This window comes from Taudactylus pleione, unplaced genomic scaffold, assembly GCF_031769625.1.
Source record: "Taudactylus pleione unplaced genomic scaffold, aTauple2 ptg000136l, whole genome shotgun sequence".
Lineage (NCBI taxonomy): Eukaryota > Metazoa > Chordata > Amphibia > Anura > Myobatrachidae > Taudactylus > Taudactylus pleione.
In genome coordinates, this window is record NW_028284538.1 from 2123118 (window position 1) to 2141630 (window position 18513).

At 46.8% G+C, this 18513-nt stretch overlaps 1 protein-coding gene across 2 annotated transcripts in view; it reads left to right on the forward strand.

Annotated features, from left to right (window-relative positions):
- LOC148522897 (anthrax toxin receptor 1-like) overlaps nt 1-18513 on the forward strand; it is a 66931-nt gene that overhangs the window by 32028 nt on the left and 16390 nt on the right. For both annotated transcript variants that reach the window (XR_015878480.1, XM_088473490.1), the window contains exon 7: nt 6472-6540. Coding sequence is in view for 1 of the 2 variants with exons in the window: in XM_088473490.1 (XP_088329616.1) it covers nt 6472-6540 (69 nt within the window). In the remaining variant the exon portion in view is untranslated. The remainder of the gene's footprint in view (nt 1-6471; nt 6541-18513) is intronic.

An 18513-nucleotide genomic window follows, 5' to 3' on the forward strand; every position in this document is an offset into this window, starting at 1 on the left:
ACATAGTGACAGGAGAACATAGGAAACATGGGCAGATATCGCACACATTTGAATTTGAGGCCGAGATTTTCGTTCTTGACCGACAGATCAGATAATGGAAGGAATGCGTTTGTGGATGTTCTCTAACCGTTTTATCGGTGAAACGCTGAAATGATCGTTCATACACACTATACAATAAATCAGGTCGATCACCCGATTATTCGCAAATTGGCTCAATAACTATATAGTGCAGAGGTTCCCAAAAGCGGTCCTCAAGGCTCCCCAACAGTTCAGGTTTTAGAGATATCCATGGTTGAGCACAGGTGGTTAAATCAAATTGACTGAGGTACTAATTAAGCAGAGATGTGCAGTCATTGTAGGCAGAGCCTTTCCTGTCGTACTCCTGATATTTGATATAAAATGATTAGAATAATGCAAAGAAGATATCTATAACTCATAAACATCTTCTTTGTTTATTCTAATAATTTTTATAGTTAACACTCACCAGCTTAAAATTTTTATAGTTAACACTCACCAGCTTTGTGGAGGTCCCTGGGACTGCAGGGAGACGAGAGATGAGGCAGCAACAGCTCAGCCTCGCTTCTGTATAGTCAGACACTGCTTGCAGAGCTGGGTACGGGCCACACCACGGGCAGTAAGCTGCACAGAAAGAGAGCTAATAGAGGCATGCCTCTGAGTATGGGTGGCATGCCTTGAGCATTGATGGAACCATGGATGTGTCATGTGACCAGGAAGTGCACTGAAGTGTTTAGAGATCGGAGCTCAGTCAGCAGAAGCAAGAGAAGATACAGTGATGCAGGTAGGAGAATCAATGGACACTGAAGCTTAGTGTAGTGAGGGGAGAGTTACAGTGAGTAGGGGGTGAGACAGGTTCCCAGCACTCAAACCCATCTCCATGTGTGCCTCCCCAGCCATTGATATCATTGCACGTCACTGTAATTAAGTCACCTGTGGTCAAGCATAGATATTCTTAAAACTTGGACTGTTAGGGTGCCTTGAGAACCAAGTTTGGGAACCGCTGGTATAGTGTGTACCTAGCTTTATTCATAGTAAGATCTGTTTGCCCTAGGCACACTGATGTGTTTCACTCATCCTGCAATTACATCCTGGGCAGCAGCAGACAAACAACTGTTTAATTTCTCAGCAAGTGTGAAGATCCTTAAAGTGTGTTATTTGCCATTTGCTGGCCTCTGTTTTTCTTACTGAATGTTACAGCTTGCTAACAGTTTCACTTATGTCATGTACATTAGCTAAACACCCGAGGATCTTTAAAGTCCTGCTTTGTGAGAGAAAAAATTGTAGTGCTGTACGTTTGATCTTCCAATAGACAGATCCTGTTCTTTGCCTAGGTTATAACTTCAGTTTCATAAATGAAGTTGCTGAAACTGAAATTAAAAATGTTTTTCAACCAAATCACAGGCACATGGTAATTGGAGAGGTGTGATGCCCACTGCCATATGTAGCTTTAGATACAAGCACTAATAAGGTTCACTAGTTTGCTAGGTGTTAAAGTGTTTGCTTATTACACTGCCCCTTCTTTCCCTGAGCACTTGGATACTTTGCTTGCCCTGACAATAATAAAAACAATGCAAAAAATAATACTTTCCTGCCAAAACGCAGCTGCAGTCATGAACAATATTTATTTTGATAAATAATGTGTGTAAGAGGGTGTTTGCTAGTAATGCGAATACCCCTCTGGTCGGTCCCCTGTAAAAATATACTCAAAGGGGTAAATTTACTAAGAATCGAGTCTGGGAGAGTTTTTTTTTTTTTCAACACGATTAGCTATGCTGAAACTCGGGTGATTTGAGGCTTCTGAGACTCCAAATTTACCAAGAAGTGAGTTTAGCTGAGAGTGAGATGTCCGATGGTGAAGCAGAACGAGATATCTCCCCCGAGTAGCAGGTTTTGCAGGAGATTTCTCCCCCGAGTAGCACATTTTGCAGGAGATTACTCACCAGAGATTGCTGTGTCTTCTCTCTGCAAAACTCTCCCGAGCAAGCAGCCTGCACATATCAGTGAGATATGTGTAAGCTGTTTGTGTTCTAGCCTGTAAAAAAACGGGGTAAAAGTGTTAAAAAAATTACATAACGCCCCCCCCCTAAAGCTTAACCAGCCCCGGACTTGTCAGCCTGTCTTGGTTCTTAAAATTATGGGGAACAAAATGAGTAGGGTTCCACCGTAATTTAAGAACCAGCACCAGGCTGCAGGGCCATACCGGGTTTTAAATATAGGGGTGAAAAATGCGTGAGCTTACCCCAATATTTTAAACCAGCTCCGGACCCTTTCTAGCGGGGAACTGATGTCACAGCCAGGGGTGCCCTTTCACCGGGCCCCCCAGCCGCAGCATCAGCCCTGAATGCTAGTTAGCCCAGACCAGGGATCCTTGGACAGTTGGGGACCCCCCAATAAAGGGGTTCCCCTCTCCAGGGCACCCCTGTCCTAGACTGATAGCCTGGGCTATCCCTGCCACCCCTGGGCGGTGGGTTGATAGTGTAGTGTGAAAAATGGAATTAACAACATTGTCTTTACAGTAGAACTGCAGGTCCCAGCAAGCCTCCCCCGCATGCTGGTACTTGGAGAAGCACAAGTACCAGCATGCGGGGCATTAAGGGGCCACTGGTACGTGTAGTTCAGCTGTAAAGAAATGTGTAAAAAAACACAAGGCACACACACTGTGAAAATAAAGTTTTATTACATACATACACACTCACACATACTCACCTTCTTCCAGATGTTCACATCCCCTTCTCAATGTAAAGTATCCAATGGAAATACCTGTAAAAAAAGATCCAATACTCACCTTTTGTCCCACGATGTTCTCCGCAGTAATCCAAATAGGGCCTCGGACACACTGTAACAACACGCTACAGCATGTTGTTACAGTTACGCTAATGACAGCTCAGGGTTTGAGCTGTCATTAGTTACCGTGCCGCGAGCCAATCAGCGGCGGCTTAACATTAGCGGCCGCTCATTGGCTGGGACCCACGTGGACTTAGCCAATGAGCGGCTGCTCCACGTGGGTCCCAGCCAATGAGCGGCCGCTAATGGAAGCCGCCACTGATTGACTTGCGGCCTGGCACTATTGATAGCTCATTCTCCATGAGCTGTCATTAGCGTAATGTATCAACATGCTGTAGCGTGTTGTTGCAGTGTGTCCGGGGCCCTATTTGGATTACTACGGAGAACATAGTGTGACAAAAGGTGAGTATTGGATTTTTTTTTTACAGGTACTTCCATTGGATACTTTATGTTGAGAAGGGGACGTGAACATCTGGAAAAAGGTGAGTATGTGAGTGTGTATGGATGTAAAAAATCTTTATTTTCACGGTGTGTGTGTCCTGTGTTTTTTTACACATTTCGTTACAGGTGAACTACACGTACCAGCAGCCCCTTAATGCCCCGCATGCTGGTACTTGTGGTTCTCCAAGTACCAGCATGCGGTGGAGGCTTGCTGGGACCTGCAGTTCTACTGTAAAGACAATATTGTTAATTCTATTTTTAACTCTACACCTACACTATCAATCTGCCACCCACCGCCCAGGGGTTGCGGGGATAGCCCCTGGCTATCAGCCTAGGCCAGGGGTGCACTGGAGAGGGAGACCCCTTTATTGGGGGGTCCCCAATTCCCCAGGGATCCCTGGCCTGGGCTGACTAGTGGTCAGGGCTGATGCTGCTGCTGGGGGGCACCCCTGCCTGTGGCATCAGTCCCCCACTAGAAAGGGTCCAGAGCTGGTTTTAAATATAGGGGTAACCTCACGCATTTTTCCCCCCTATATTTAAAACCAGGTCTGGCCCTGCAGCCTGGTGTTGGTTCTTAAATAACGGTGGAACCTTACTCATTTTGTTCCCCATTTTTTTAAGAACCAGGACAGGCTGGCAAGTCCGGGGCTGGTTAAGCTTTAGGGGGGGGCCCTATGTCATTTTTTTTTAAAACTTTTAATAATTTTTTTACAGGCTACAACACAAGCAGCTTACACATATCTCACTGATATGTGCAGGCTACTTGCTCGGGAGAGTTTTGCAGAGAGAAGACACTGCAATCTCAGGTGAGTCATCTCCTGCTAAACCTGCTACTCAGAGGAGAAATCTCCTGCAAAACCTGCTACTCGGGGGAGATATCTCGTTGTGCTTCACCATCGGACATCTCACTCTCAGTTAAACTCACTTCTTGGTAAATTTGAGAGTCTCAGGAGCCTCAAATCACCCAAGTTTCGGTGAAGCTAGTCGAGTTGAAAAAAAAGCAAACTCTCCCAGACTCGATTCTTAGTAAATTTACCCCACTGTATCAACACGCTACAGCATGTTGATACATTACACTAATGACAGCTCATGGAGAATGAGCTATCATTAGTGCCGGGCCGCGAGCCAATCAGTGGCGGCTTCCATTAACGGACGCTCATTGGCTGGGACCCACGTGGAGCAGCCGCTCATTGGCTAAGTCCACGTGGGTCCCAGCCAATGAGCGGCCACTAATGTTAAGTTGCCGCTGATTGGCTCGCGGCCCAGTAACTAATGACAGCTCAAACCCTGAGCTGTCATTAGCGTAACTGTAACAACATGCTGTAGCGTGGGGGTGGTGAAGAGAGGGCACCCCTGGCTGTGACATCAGTCCTCCGCTAGAAAGGGTCCAGAGCTGGTTTTAAATATAGGGGTAACCTCACGCATTTTTTCCCCACCTATATTTAAAACCAGGTCTGGCCCTGCAGCCTGGTGCTGGTTCTTAAATTACGGTTGAACCCTACTCATTTTGTTCCCCATAATTTTAAGAGCCAGGACAGGCTGGCAAGTCCGGGGCTGGTTAAGCTTAGGGGGGGCCATTTGTCTTTTTTAAAAAAAACTTGTAACCCGTTTGTTTACAGGCTGCAAAACAAGCAGCTTACACATATCTCACTGATATGTGCAGGCTGCTTGCTCGGGAGAGTTTTGCAGACAGAAGACACTGCAATCTCGGGTGAGTCATTTCCTGCAAAACCTGCTACTCGGAGGAGATATCTCGTTCTGCTTCACCATCGGACATCACACTCTCAGCTAAACTCACTTCTTGGTGAATTTGAGAGTCTCAGGAGTCTGAAATCACCTGAGTTTCAGTGAAGCTAGTCGAGTTGAAAGAAAGCAAACTCTCCCAGACTCGATTCTTAGTAAATTTACCCCACTGTATCAACATGCTACAGCATGTTGATACATTACGCTAATGACCGCTCATGGAGACTGAGCTATCATTAGTGCCGAGCCGCGAGCCAATCAGCGGCAGCTTCCATTAGCGGCCGCTCATTGGCTGGGACCCACGTGGAGGAGCCGCTCATTGGCCACGTTGGTCCCAGCCAATGAGCGCACGCTAATGTTAAGCCGCCGCTTATTGGCTCGCGGCCCGGTAACTAATGACAGCTCAAACCCTGAGCTGTCATTAGCGTAACTGTAACAACATGCTGGAGTGTGTTGTTACAGTGTGTCCGGGGCCCTATTTGGATTACTGCAGAGAACATCGTCGGACAAAAGGTGAGTACTGGATCTTTTTTTTACATCTGGAAGAAGGTGAGTGCAGTATGTGTGAGTTTATATGGATGTAATAAATCTTTATTTTCACGGTGTGTGTGTCTTGTGTTTTTTTACACATTTCTTTACAGGTGAACTACACGTACCAGTGGCCCCTTAATGCCCCGCATGCTGGTACTTGTGGTTCTCCAAGTACTAGCATGTGGGGGAGGCTTGCTGGGACCTGCAGTTCTACTGTAAAGACAATGTTGTTAATTCTATTTTTAACACTACACTATCAACCAGCCACCCACCACCCAGAGGTGGCGGGGATAGCCCCGGGCTATCAGCCTAGGACAGGGGTGCCCTGGAGAGGGAGACCCCTTTATTGGGGGCGTCCCCAACTCCCCAGGGATCCCTGGCCTGGGCAGACTAGTGGTCAGGGCTGATGCTGCTGCTGGGGGGCCCGGTGAAAGGGCATCCTTGGCCGTGGCATCAGTCCCCCCGCTAGAAAGGGTCCGGAGCTAGTTTAAAATATAGGGGTAACCTCACGCATTTTTTTCACCCCTATATTTAAAACCAGGTCTGGCCCTGCTGCTATCTGTAGAATGCCCACTGATTGACTCCTGGCTACTGACAGTTCATTTATATTCCTGGGTGCACCTCCCACTATACAGTATTATTAGATACTTATGTGGATGATTGGGGAAGGATGATAGTTATGTAAGGTCTGTGCGGACTTTCACTTGCTCTCTTTAAAATTATATGCAGCATGCCTATATTCTGTGAGCGACTGCGGGTGTATCTGCATGCAAAATGATAAGTTACAGCGTCAGCGGTTGTGACACTATAACATAGCATTTTGCATGCAAATACATAAAACAATGTATAACTGGTGTCTGTGCGTGGATTGGGGAAGGGAATTGCATTATCACATACAAGTGCAATGCATATACCATGTGTTTATATTCCCATAATTTTTTTATTTTCATGTAGGCAGAGAGAGCTCGCAAAATGGGTGCTATTGTTTATTGTGTGGGAGTAAAAGACTTTAAAGAATCTCAGGTAAGTGTAATGCTGGTCATACAGTATAGCATTGGTTTTTGCTGTATTACAGGAACTGATAAACAAGCTGCTTACAGTGGGTGTTAAAGTTTCCTTGTTTGCTGTCAATGACTGACTAGTGCAATTTATTATACATTTCTATCTTCCACATAAATTAGTTGTGGAGGGCGGTTTCCAAGCAACCGGAACCCCCCCTGCATTTGCCTATGACTTTGTGTCACCGTGAAGCCGCAGTAATCACTGGGTGAATTTGTATCTGTGACTTGAAGTGGAATTTACTGTCCTTTGCTACAGGAAACGTGTGGTGCCTACTATACATAAAAAGGTTTTACAGTATATAGAGGAAGGTTTTCCCTACCGGAAACAGCATATCTCAGATATTTTCTGTTCCGACAAGAACTTGAAACATCCCTACAGATATATATATATAAATAACATAATAATTGCATCATCTTTTGAATAAATACAAATATATATGTGTACTACAAAACTTATTATTATTATTTATTTATTTATTTATTGTAAAACACTTTTTTTTAAAGATTGCTATACAATGCAACAGGGATACCAGTCCTTGCAGACCAGAAAATGCGCACATTAGTAGACATAGGGTAGGATGTACTAAGCATCGCTTCTGCGATGCGGTACATCCCCCCTGTCCTGAGGTACATGCCGCGGGTCATTACTGCGGTATGTACCAAGAAAATTGCAAAGGACAGCTCTCCCGATAAGAGCTGTCCTTTGTGATGGTACATCCCACCCATTGAAAACATCATAACACAACAAATTACCATCAAATCAACTATGAAACAATTGGCATAGCTATACAATGCAATAGCTGGCATGCACAAACATGACTAGAACACGCAGAGTAAGACCACGAGCAATACTCAGCAGTGGCGGAACTAGCGGCCCATAGCCCCTGCAGCCAACAGCACCGCTGCACCCGCTGCCAGTGTCCCCTGGGTCCCACAGTGTAGTGCAGACCGCAGTGAGTGCGGTCTGCACTACACAACAAACACCGCCGCCGGCCCCGGATAGTACACTCGTACCCTGCGGCGGTGTGTTTGTTTTGGCAGCCAATGAGAGTCAGACAGACTCTCATTGGCTGCTGCGTCCATGGAGGGAGCCGGGCTGGAGCTCACGCAGTGGGTGATGGGAGAGACGTCTCTCCCATAGTGCAGAGCGAGAGCATGTCGGAAAGACAGAGCAGCAGACAGAGGCGGGCGCAGGAGCGGGGATTCAGGTAAGTGGGGTTTTTTTTGTGTGTGTTTGTCCTATATGCGGACTGCGACATAGGGGGAACTACTACTGGGGCACTCTACATAGGGGGGACTACTACCGGGGGCACTGTACATAGGGGGGACTACTACTGGGGCACTGCACCTAAAGGGAACTACTACTTGGGGCACTGCACATAGGGGGGACTACTACTGGGGCACTGCACCTAAAGGGAACTACTACTGGGGGCACTGCACATAGGGGGAACTACTACGGAGGGCACTGCACATAGAGGGAACTACTACTGGGAGTACTGCACATAGGGGGAACTACCACTGGGGGCACTGCACATAGCAGGGACTACTACTCGGGGCACTGCACATAGCAGGAAGTACTACTGGGGGCACTGAACATAGCGGGGACTACTACTGGGGTCACAGCACATAGGGGAGACTACTACGGGGCGTTATATGTATTAACGCCGGGCGCATGGCCGGCGGTTCAATTCCCAACAGCGGCTGCCCAACAAAGGAGGAAATCCAGATCGTCCTAAAGGTAAGTATTTACTAACCTAACTTAACCCCCCTAACCCTAACCCTCCTTACGGGTGCCTAACCCTAACCTCCCCCCCTGTGCCTAACCCTAACCCCCCCCTCTAAGTGCCTAAACCTAACCCCCCCTTCCCCGCTGCCTAATCCTAAGTCCCCCGGGGAGGTGCCTAACCCTAACCTCCCCCAGGGGGTGCCTAACCCTAACCCTCCCTCCCCCTAGCCTAACCCTAACCTCCTGGGGGGTGCCTAACCCTAAGTCCCCCCGGGAGCCCTAAACCTAACCCTCCCCCCGCGGCTGTCTGCTGCGGCGCCCGGCATCCGCTCGATCGGGATGCCGGGCGCCGGTCTCCCGACGTCGGGCAAATTACAGGCGTCTACATATAGACGCCTGTCATTCATCCCTAGTCGGGATAATGCAGTCCGGAGCCGGCGGTCGGCATTTAGACCGTCGGGTTCCAGACTACATCCCCTACTACGGCACTGCACCTAAAGAGAACTGCTACTGGGGGCACTGAACATAGCAGGGACTACTACTGGGGGCACTACACATAGGAGGGACGACTACTGGGGCACTGCACATAGGGGGGTCGACTACTGGGGGCACTGCACATAGGGGGGACTACTACTGGGGGCACTATATAAGGGGCACTACTGGGGGCACTGCATAGGGGTACCACTATGTGGGGCACTGCATAGGGGGACCCAAAGCATATTCTTGCACTTTGGCCCTCCACTCTCTAGTTCCGCCACTGATACTGAGAGATGGGCATGTAAACCTATGGAACATTCTTAAGGGGAAATGTACAGTATCAAACCCTAGAGAGAGATAAAGTGGAGAAATTGCCCATAGCAACCAATCAGATTCGAATTATCACTTTATAAACTGTGCCAGATAAATGATAGTTAAAAGACGAATAGTTGATATGGGCAGTTTCATCTCTATCAAAGGTTTGATACATCTTCCGCTAACTGTGAACCCACAACTCCTATATAGTGGTAATAAAATAACCACAATATAATATAAACTAATAAGCTGGAAAAACATTAATTTTGACTCTGCAGTGGGCCCTCATAGCTGGATTTATGGGTAAACAGTGTATAAGGCGTCCATTAATTTATTGTGAAAAACATTATAACCCTCTTATGCTAAGCTTAACTCTAAAATAACGACACTGACAACAACTGCTTGGTTCGAATCAAATTAATGTATTTATTAACTGCAATTTATTTTACTAAAGGGTGGCAAAAGAAGGCACTACCACAACCCAGCTCCAGCCAAATACTTCTTACCATGACATGGGGACGACTAAAACGCCCCCCTTTCAATATGCGTAACCTGCGCTGTGCAAGTCTCACCGCCCCTTACTTTGGCACAGTCCGCAAAGAAAGCACCCGATTGTCCAGGACGCATAGGTAGGACCCACTCCCCATCCTTCAAAGTGGCAAGTGCCCCACAACGGCCACTTACGCCACATGTGGCTGATGGTTAGTAGCGCCTTCCCGCCAATGTCAGGTTCCACGAACTGCAGCCTGCCACCCAAAAACCTAAAACCAGCTAATCAAAGATTGAAATAATTCGGACCTTCAAGAACCAACAATGGGTGCTTGACCACAACACCCCCGGCAGCGATCACGAACTTAGCCACCGCAATATTCACCTTTTTTCCTGTCTTTGTCCGAAGCCGCTAAATCTCTGGAGCCTCTCCAGATGAACTTGGGTACAATCTCTGACCACACTACATGTACCCTCGGCCAATGGGACAAAACCGTATTTAAATCCTCTTTTATCCGAAGGATCAGCTCAATGCCCTTAATATGGCCCACATCATTGCCTCCTAAATGTAAAGTGAACCAGTCGGGACGCCCCCATTGCTGTTCCTGCTTAAACAACAACTCTAAGATGGACGCCCAAAGCAATCCTCGGATTCCAAGCCTTCTAATTCTGCGACCCCCCATCAATATAACTGCCTTTTAGCCAAAGGGGTGCCTTTCAGACCAAAAATTACAGGAATGGCCCACAAGCCACACCTGCTCTGCAGAGCCCGTGAATGATGAAAAAGAAAAATAGCCTAACCGTCAGAAAGTGTTCTGTACCCAAAACCATGCAAATTACTAAAACATACAACAGACAATATTATAGAACCCAGGTGAAGAAGAAAACGTAAAAACTTCCCGTGGACCACTTGTTTAGCCAATTGTGATCTGACAGGTAAGCAACATTTCTTGGTTGGCGCAAACAGCGCAACTTCAAAGTTTATCACAATAAACATAACTTATAAAAGCAGCTGATTTCCACCTGCAAATTTCCGGAATAGCAGATGCTGGTAAACGTTCAGCCGCAGCACATGTAGCAGCGCCAATGCAAAACAAGTGAGTACCATACTCTTCGCTCTTAAGGCCTAAACCAAGTAAACTCTGAAAACCTCCGCAAACTGGAATTTCGTAAGGGGGGAAAAAATCTAAATAAACTAAAAATTACTCACCCCCCCGCGGGCCTAGATTGGCTGTAAAGGGACGCAAGGCGCAAAGGGCAGATGTCAGGAATAGCATGGGATTTAAGGGAAACCCACCTCCCACGGCCCATCTGATCCAGTTTAGAACGGGGGATTTTGCACAGGACTGACTCCTTCTTAATCAGTACATTTCGGGACAGCAGGCCGGCGACTTCCTAACCGCCACCAGCTCGCTGACCCGAAAAGCACAGAAAAATGCAAAAGAAAAAGCACACTGGAAAAGCAAAGCTTCAAACTTGCTCAAAGCCACAGATGGCAAGGCTGACATAAGGTCCCATAACAAGCTCAAATCAATGGGCCTACGGCCATCAGCGGGGGCAGGTCTATCCCTGGCCCAACCCGTAAGAGCCTTGGCTAGCACAAAAGATTTGGTGGGATCATGGATCTGATAAATCTTAGATAGAATTTAAATACCTGCTATTGCAGCAGCAATGGCTGACTTAGATCTACCCCTTTCATAGTGACCCCACACAAATGCTAACAAGCAATCCTCCTGGGATTTACCCACATCCCCATACTTAGCCCGATATGACTCCGAGTCCGGCCACGCAGATGTATATGCCCTCAAAGTAGATGGTGCCAAAGACTTACATGCCAGCCCGGCTATGCCTGCTCGATAATCTTTCAGACATAAGGAGGACATATTAGGCCAATGGGGGCAGCCCCAGGCACCAAAGCGCGAAATCTAGTAAAGTTGAAACGTGATAAAGTGTCCGCTATCTCGTTCTCAACCCCTGGCACATGCTCTGCTGAAAAATTTATATTGAATTGCAAACACCTTAGAACTAAATGCCTCAGAACTGCAAAGCCTGAGGGGAAGAGGAACGCTGATTGTTAATAGTGTGTACCACTCCCAAATTATCACACCAAAATACCATGCTTTGATTTGCCAACCCGGTGGCCCAAAGCTCCATAGCCACGATTATTGGAAATAGTTCCAGTAACAATAGGTTGGCTGTGAAACCCCGGACCAACCATGATGGCGGCCAATGCGAAGTGCACCACTCCCCCTGAAAAATGCTCCGAAACCAGAAAAAACGGCTGCATTAGTAAATAATTGCAGAGTAGAATTAAAAAAACGCACTGGAAGGCCATAAAAGTTCACGTTTAAAATTTTTCAAAAAGGAAAACCACACTCAGAGATCATCCTTGATCTCTCTAGAGAGGCGGATGGTATGATGTGGCTTAACCACACCAGCCGTTGATTTCTCCTGCTTACGGAAAAAAATTTGCCCCATTGGGATGATCTGGCATGCAAAATTAAAAGAGCCTAAAAGCGATAGAAACCTGCCTCAACCTGAGCCTGTCTAGCCGAAAACTTTCTTCAATTTGCCCCAACAGCTTCTGGACCTTTTCTGCGGGGAGGCGGCAGCATCCCACCCTGTTATCGACCTTAATAACCAAATATGACAAGCAAAAAATGGGGCCCTCCGTCTTTTCCCGCTCAATAGGAACCCCCAAAGCATGAAACAATGGGCTAGCTGAAAACAGAAGTTCCCGACAAATGTTGCTGTCACCTGTACCTGTAAAGAGAAAATCGTCTAAGTAATGGGCGACTCCATGCTGTCCTGTGCTCACCACAACGCACCAGTTAAGGAAAGTGCTGAATTTCTCAAAATAGACACAGGAGACAGAACAGCCCATTGGTAGGCACTTGTCAATGTAAAACTTATATTCCAACTTAAAACCCATATAGCGCATAGAATCGGGGTGCAATGGCAGTAGCCGAAAAGCCGATTCAATGTCCAATTTTGTCCTGAATGCCCCAGGGCCAAAGCTGTGAATTTCAACTCCGTGCGTCATCAAACAGCTGATACCGCACCGGGCAAAGCTCTTCTGAAATGGCATTGCTGACAGAGCTCCCCCCGCAGATGAGACAAATGCTGGATTAAACGGAATTTACCCGGAACTTCTTGGGCACCATCCCAAGGGGGAAAATGCACAAGCCGGGAAGGGGTTCAACACCAAAAGGACCTCTCATACGTCCCAATTTAATCTCCGTCTCCACCCTCTGCCTCACCACCAGCAGTGACTCTCTCGCCGACTTGAGATTCCTGCGAGCAATTACTTGAAAAGGACTAAAATGGGCGAAATGGGCAACGAAACCTGAACTAAAACCTGCTAACAAAAACTAATTTTCCGTGCTCTTCTATAACAATAGGCGTTTTTGCCCTATTTAACGCAACTCTCTGACTGGGCACTACCACCCCCACCTTGCAGTCCTTGGCTGGGTGCCCTGCCCCACAATTGCGACATGAGTGTCGAAAACAACATCTCACTCCTCTCGTACATTTAGAATCATTGAAGGCAAAGCACTTACCCTTTGGCACATCCAGAGCTGCCCTTCTCTGCCACGTTTGGCTTCCGCAAATGACTCTCTAGAGAGTTTTACTATGCTGGGTAACTTCCAAACACACCTCTACGTTCTTAGCACCTAAAGGCATGACTGAATTCCCATCCCGCTTACGACTACATTTTTCATCATAATCCCTATCTTATCTATCTTTTCTCTGATTCCTCAAACCCCTAGTTATAGCCGTATGGGCACAATGCACCATTATCAGACTATGGGGCCGCTTCAGCAGGCGCAGTTGTCTTGCCCTTTGAACCTTTACTCTTTGCCGTATTCTTAACAATGCGATGCGCAATTAATTTTGTTAATTTCCGTGTGCGCCTTGGGGATCCCGAGGACTCGCTGCCAACAGATGAATCAGATGAAGAACTGTCATTTGAAACTTGTCAAAATGTATGCTCACCAGATCCAGACTGGCCTGGAAGCTCCGAAATACCTGCAGAAATTCCTTCGGCCTCGACAACGACAACCGATGCTGATGCCAATTCATCACGAACCGCCTTTCTCTTGCGTCACACTACCTCCTCTGGAACTGGAGGTGCAGCTGAAACTCCAGGTAGAACTTCGTGAGTGGAAATAAATAAACACATTCAATTCCGAGGGCGACATAGAATCAATAATGGGTAGGGGAGGAGGAGGCTGAGGTGAATGGATGGGAGGAGGGACTGGAGTGGTCCGAGATAACAGTGGAACAGGAGGGCCAGCAATGGTCATCGAGGCAGGGACATTTTGCTGCAGCAAGCTTGGCGAAGGCTAAGTATGCAACCAAGTACTGGGTGGCCCATAAGCAGCCTTCCACGGCTAATATCTGCTGGGTAGATGCAGCGGGTAAGAAAAAGCCGACTTCCTGTATGAAAATTAACTAACTGCTGGGGCAAGGGAGTTGTACGATGGATAAGACACTGCGATTGCGGAAAAAATGGGATTCTGCGCGAAACCATGCAATGCGCCTAATGACCATGTGGTTTGCGCTGCATGATGGGAGGAAAACCGCGAAGGAAGATGGAAACTAACCAAAGGGTGGCAGGGGATGCAGAAAAAAAATGGCTGCCTAGCAGCACTGATTGCAGGCAAAACCGGGAAAAGAGGTATGCTTGTGGTAACAGTGGAAAAGGTATGACCAGTTACAGCCCTGTGAGAGTTTAATTTATTTATTTATTAACAGTTTCTTATATAGTGCAGCATATTCCATTGCGCTTTACAATTAGAACATTAATAGAACAAAACTGGGTAATAACAGACAGATATATAGGTAGGAAGGCCCTGCTCGCAAGCTTACAATCTATAGGTGCAGGCTGAGCCGGAAAACTATAAGCTGCTGCCATTGAACATTGAATATTAATTGACTGCAGATAGTCTGCAGATCCTGCAGGGGGCACCCCAGGAGCAATGGAATTATTGGCAGCTATTATAGGAGCTGCAGAGCTCAGTTCTGCAGCCCCCAAAATGGCAACCACAGGCACAGCGGCTGGTGCAGGCCCTGGGAGCTCCGCAGGGAGGCCAGGTGTCCCTGCACCTGTGGCCGCTTTATATATGTTGCCTGACGCGGCCGCGGATTCCCAGTCCCCGGCACTCGTGTCTCTTGGATCCCCCTCTCTGCCTCCGTCATCGCTCTCGTGGCTCACGAGCGCACCCGGGCTGCAATGCCTGCTGGGCCCGGGGTTGCATGCTAAGGGCAGCGGAAGCAGCGTTGCCGGAGATTCACTGTCCCCGGGCCGAAGGGCACCGCCAACCCTCTCTCCCTCCCTGGTAGAACATGTATTTATTTTATTACTATTGTCTTTTGGTTGCCAAAATGAAACACATACAGTATTTTATGTTCTCCCCCAATTAAAGAAGGGGAACGCCATTCAGATTGATGAGTATTGACCAGTTTTCAGTATAAATGGGGATGAATAGGTTGAGGGATTTTCAACCTGATTTCAAATGATCTAAACCTGCATTTGTCTTACAGCAATTTAATAACAATCATTTGTCCGTTCATGTTGAATTACCTTAAAAATGGGGGCAATCATAGGATCAATCACTCACATGATGTCCTGTGATTATAGCTACAGATGTAATGTCTTATTGGATATATGTACTGTATATATATATATATATATATATATATATATATATATGCCAATCTGGGACACAATGCACTGGGTGCACGATAGATCTTAAGTCAGATTGGACATTTTTTACTCCAAATCATGACCACGACTGCCGGGGAGCTGCCTGGGGAGAGTTCAGGGGAAATCGTGCCTCAGGTCAGATCGTGAGTACATCGCTATGTGTGTACGCACCTTTACACATATTAGTAAGGTCACCTTTACAAAATTTTTTCCAACATAAACACAACAAATGTTTCTAACATCTTGAGTTCACCTACTGTATGTACTTATTATAGTGAGGTGGCCCAAACTGTGCTTTATGTTCTAGATGTGGTCTATCTGGGGATTTGCAACAGTAATATTATGCAACTAGTATTTTGGACCTGTCATTTGCTGGGTCGTTAGCTATTGTGCTGGGGCTTTTTTTTTCTCTCTTCTTCCACCTTCCCATCTCTCTTACCCTATTTTTCTCCCTATTCCTTTCATCTCCCCCTATAACACTCATCTATCTCCTATTCCTCCCAGCTCCCCTATTCTTCCCTTTGCTCCACCCATCTCTCTATTCCTGTTTAAGGAACTGTGGATGGAACTACTGGGGGTGGAGCTATAGAAAATCACACACACACACACACACAGACGGACGGTCTGACAGACAGACAGATAGTGTCGAATCTGGTCAATAGCTATGGCTAATAAATTGAGTTCTTGATCACCAACAGGGCTTTGTCTGCTATAGCCTACATACAGTGGCGGTTCTAGGGGCGGGTTAACAGGGCTGTCGGCCGGAGTGCCGGCTCCTAGCGGGTGCCACTGAGTCCCCAGAAGGTAAGAAAAAAAAAATCCCACAAGAAAAAATAACAGCACCGGTCCCTGAACCCCACCCGCTAGCCGCTGCAGGGAAGCTCCATTTGCCGGGCGCCCACTGATATTTGTTATCAGCGGGCACCCGGCTCCCTCCCTGCAGCGGTAGCCGAAAGCCAGAGCTGACTCCTGAGCTCCGGCTCCCGCAGAGAGCACTATGGGAGGGACGTCATGATGTCTCTCCCATACATCCGTGGTGGAGCCGCGGTCGGACCGGATGGCAGCGGACGCAGGAATGGGGCTTAAGGTAAGTATTGTGTCTGTATTTTAATAGTCTATTTTTTTTTTTCAGAAGCACCAGCACTGGGGGCATGGGTATAGGGGGGATTACTATAGGGGGGCATAACTACTGGGGACATGGCTATAGGAGGGCATTACTACTGGGGGCATGGCTATAGGGGGACATTACTACTGGGGCCATGGCTATAGGGGGGCATTACTACTGGGGGCATTGCTATAGTGGGGCATGGCTATAGGGGGCATTACTACTGGGGGCATTGGTATAAGGGGGCATTACTACTGGGGGCACGACTATAGGGGGGCATTACTAATGGGGGCATTACTACTGGAGGCACTTCTATAGGGGGGCATTACTACTGGGAGCACTACTAATGGGGCATTACTATAGTGGGCATTACTACTGGAGGTACTACTAATGGAGGCATTACTACTGGGGGCACTACTAATGGGGCATTACTATAGTGGGCATTACTACTGGGGGCACTACTAATGGGGGCATTACAACTGTGGGCACTACTATAGGGGGCATTCCTACTGTAGACACAACTATAGTGGACATTACTACTGGGGGCACTACTATAAGGGGCATTACAACTGTGGGCCCTACTATAGAGGAAATTACTACTGTGGGCACTACTATTGGGGGCATTACCAATGGGGCACTACTATAGGGGACATTACCAATGTGGCCATTATCAATGGTGGCATTACCACTGCGGGCACTACTAATGAGGGCACTGCATGGGGGCACCACTACCGGGGCCATTGTGTAAGGGGCACTACTGCCATGGGCATTGTATTAGGGACACTACTACTGTGGGCATTGTATTAGGGGCACTACTACTGGGGGCCTTGTGTATAAGGGGCACTAATGTGGGCATTGTGTAAAAGGGGCACCACTGTGGGTCATAACATGAATAAGGGACTACTGTGTGGCGTAATTTGAATTGGGGATAATGTATTATACAGGGCATTACTGCGTGTGGCATAATGTGTTATAAAGGGCATTACTGCGTGTGTCATAATGTCTTATACAGGGCATTACTACGTGTGGCATAATGTGTTATACAGGGCATTACTACACGTGGCACAATGTGTTATAAAGGACATTACTGTGTAAGACATACTGTGTAAGGCGCATTACTGCACATGGCAACTATTTGCCACGAGGGGAGAGCTTGGGGGAAGCCCAGCACCTTCGTAAGTGCTGGTCACGGCCCACAGCGTGATGAATTGGGGGTGAAGAACACGCCCCCTTTCCGGAAGCGCTCGCGCCTGCATGGCAACGCCATCTAGAAAAGTTTTTGGGTTTTTTTGGGAGGGGTGGGGGCGCAACTGAGAACTTTCGCCCTGAGCTCCACAATGTCTAGAACCGGCCCTGCCTACATATGATCATATGGAGAGATGAGACACTGGACACGAATGTGGGTAACCACAAGCATCTCCTCTCTGCTTTATTTAACAGACAGACTCATATTTATATTACATCTGTTGTTCATTCAAAGCAGTGAAACTGATGAGCTCGCAGTAACTTCTGGAGTTAGCATTTGAATTAACTCACTCCTGTCCTGTACATTAACTTTCTATGTATACGTGGCATACTTGAAAACAAAATGGATTCTTATTCTAAAATGGCTTCTATACTTCTACGATAGATAGATAGATAGATAGATAGATAGATAGATAGATAGATAGATAGATATGAGATAGATAGATAGATAGATAGATAGATAGAAAGATAGATATGAGATAGATAGATATGAGATAGATAGATATGAGATAGATAGATAGATAGATAGATAGATAGATAGATAGATAGATAGATAGATAGATAGATATACTGTGGTTAGCTAGCATCCTATGGAATAGGGAAGTAGAAATTCTGCACAAAGGTTAAATGATATTTTTAATGCTATAAGTCACAATCAAAGGGTAAGGTGATACATGATCATGATGATAAGGTTGGACATCTTCCATTAGGAGAGTATAACAATAATTTGATTGGTTTATGTGATATTAACAATTTTATATATAAAAGTGTTCAATGATGTTGTCAGTTGGCAATAAAATACTTTTCCAGCTCTGTGTATGCTACACAAATAAATCTTCAAAGAGACTTTTCATTTTTCTGATCATTT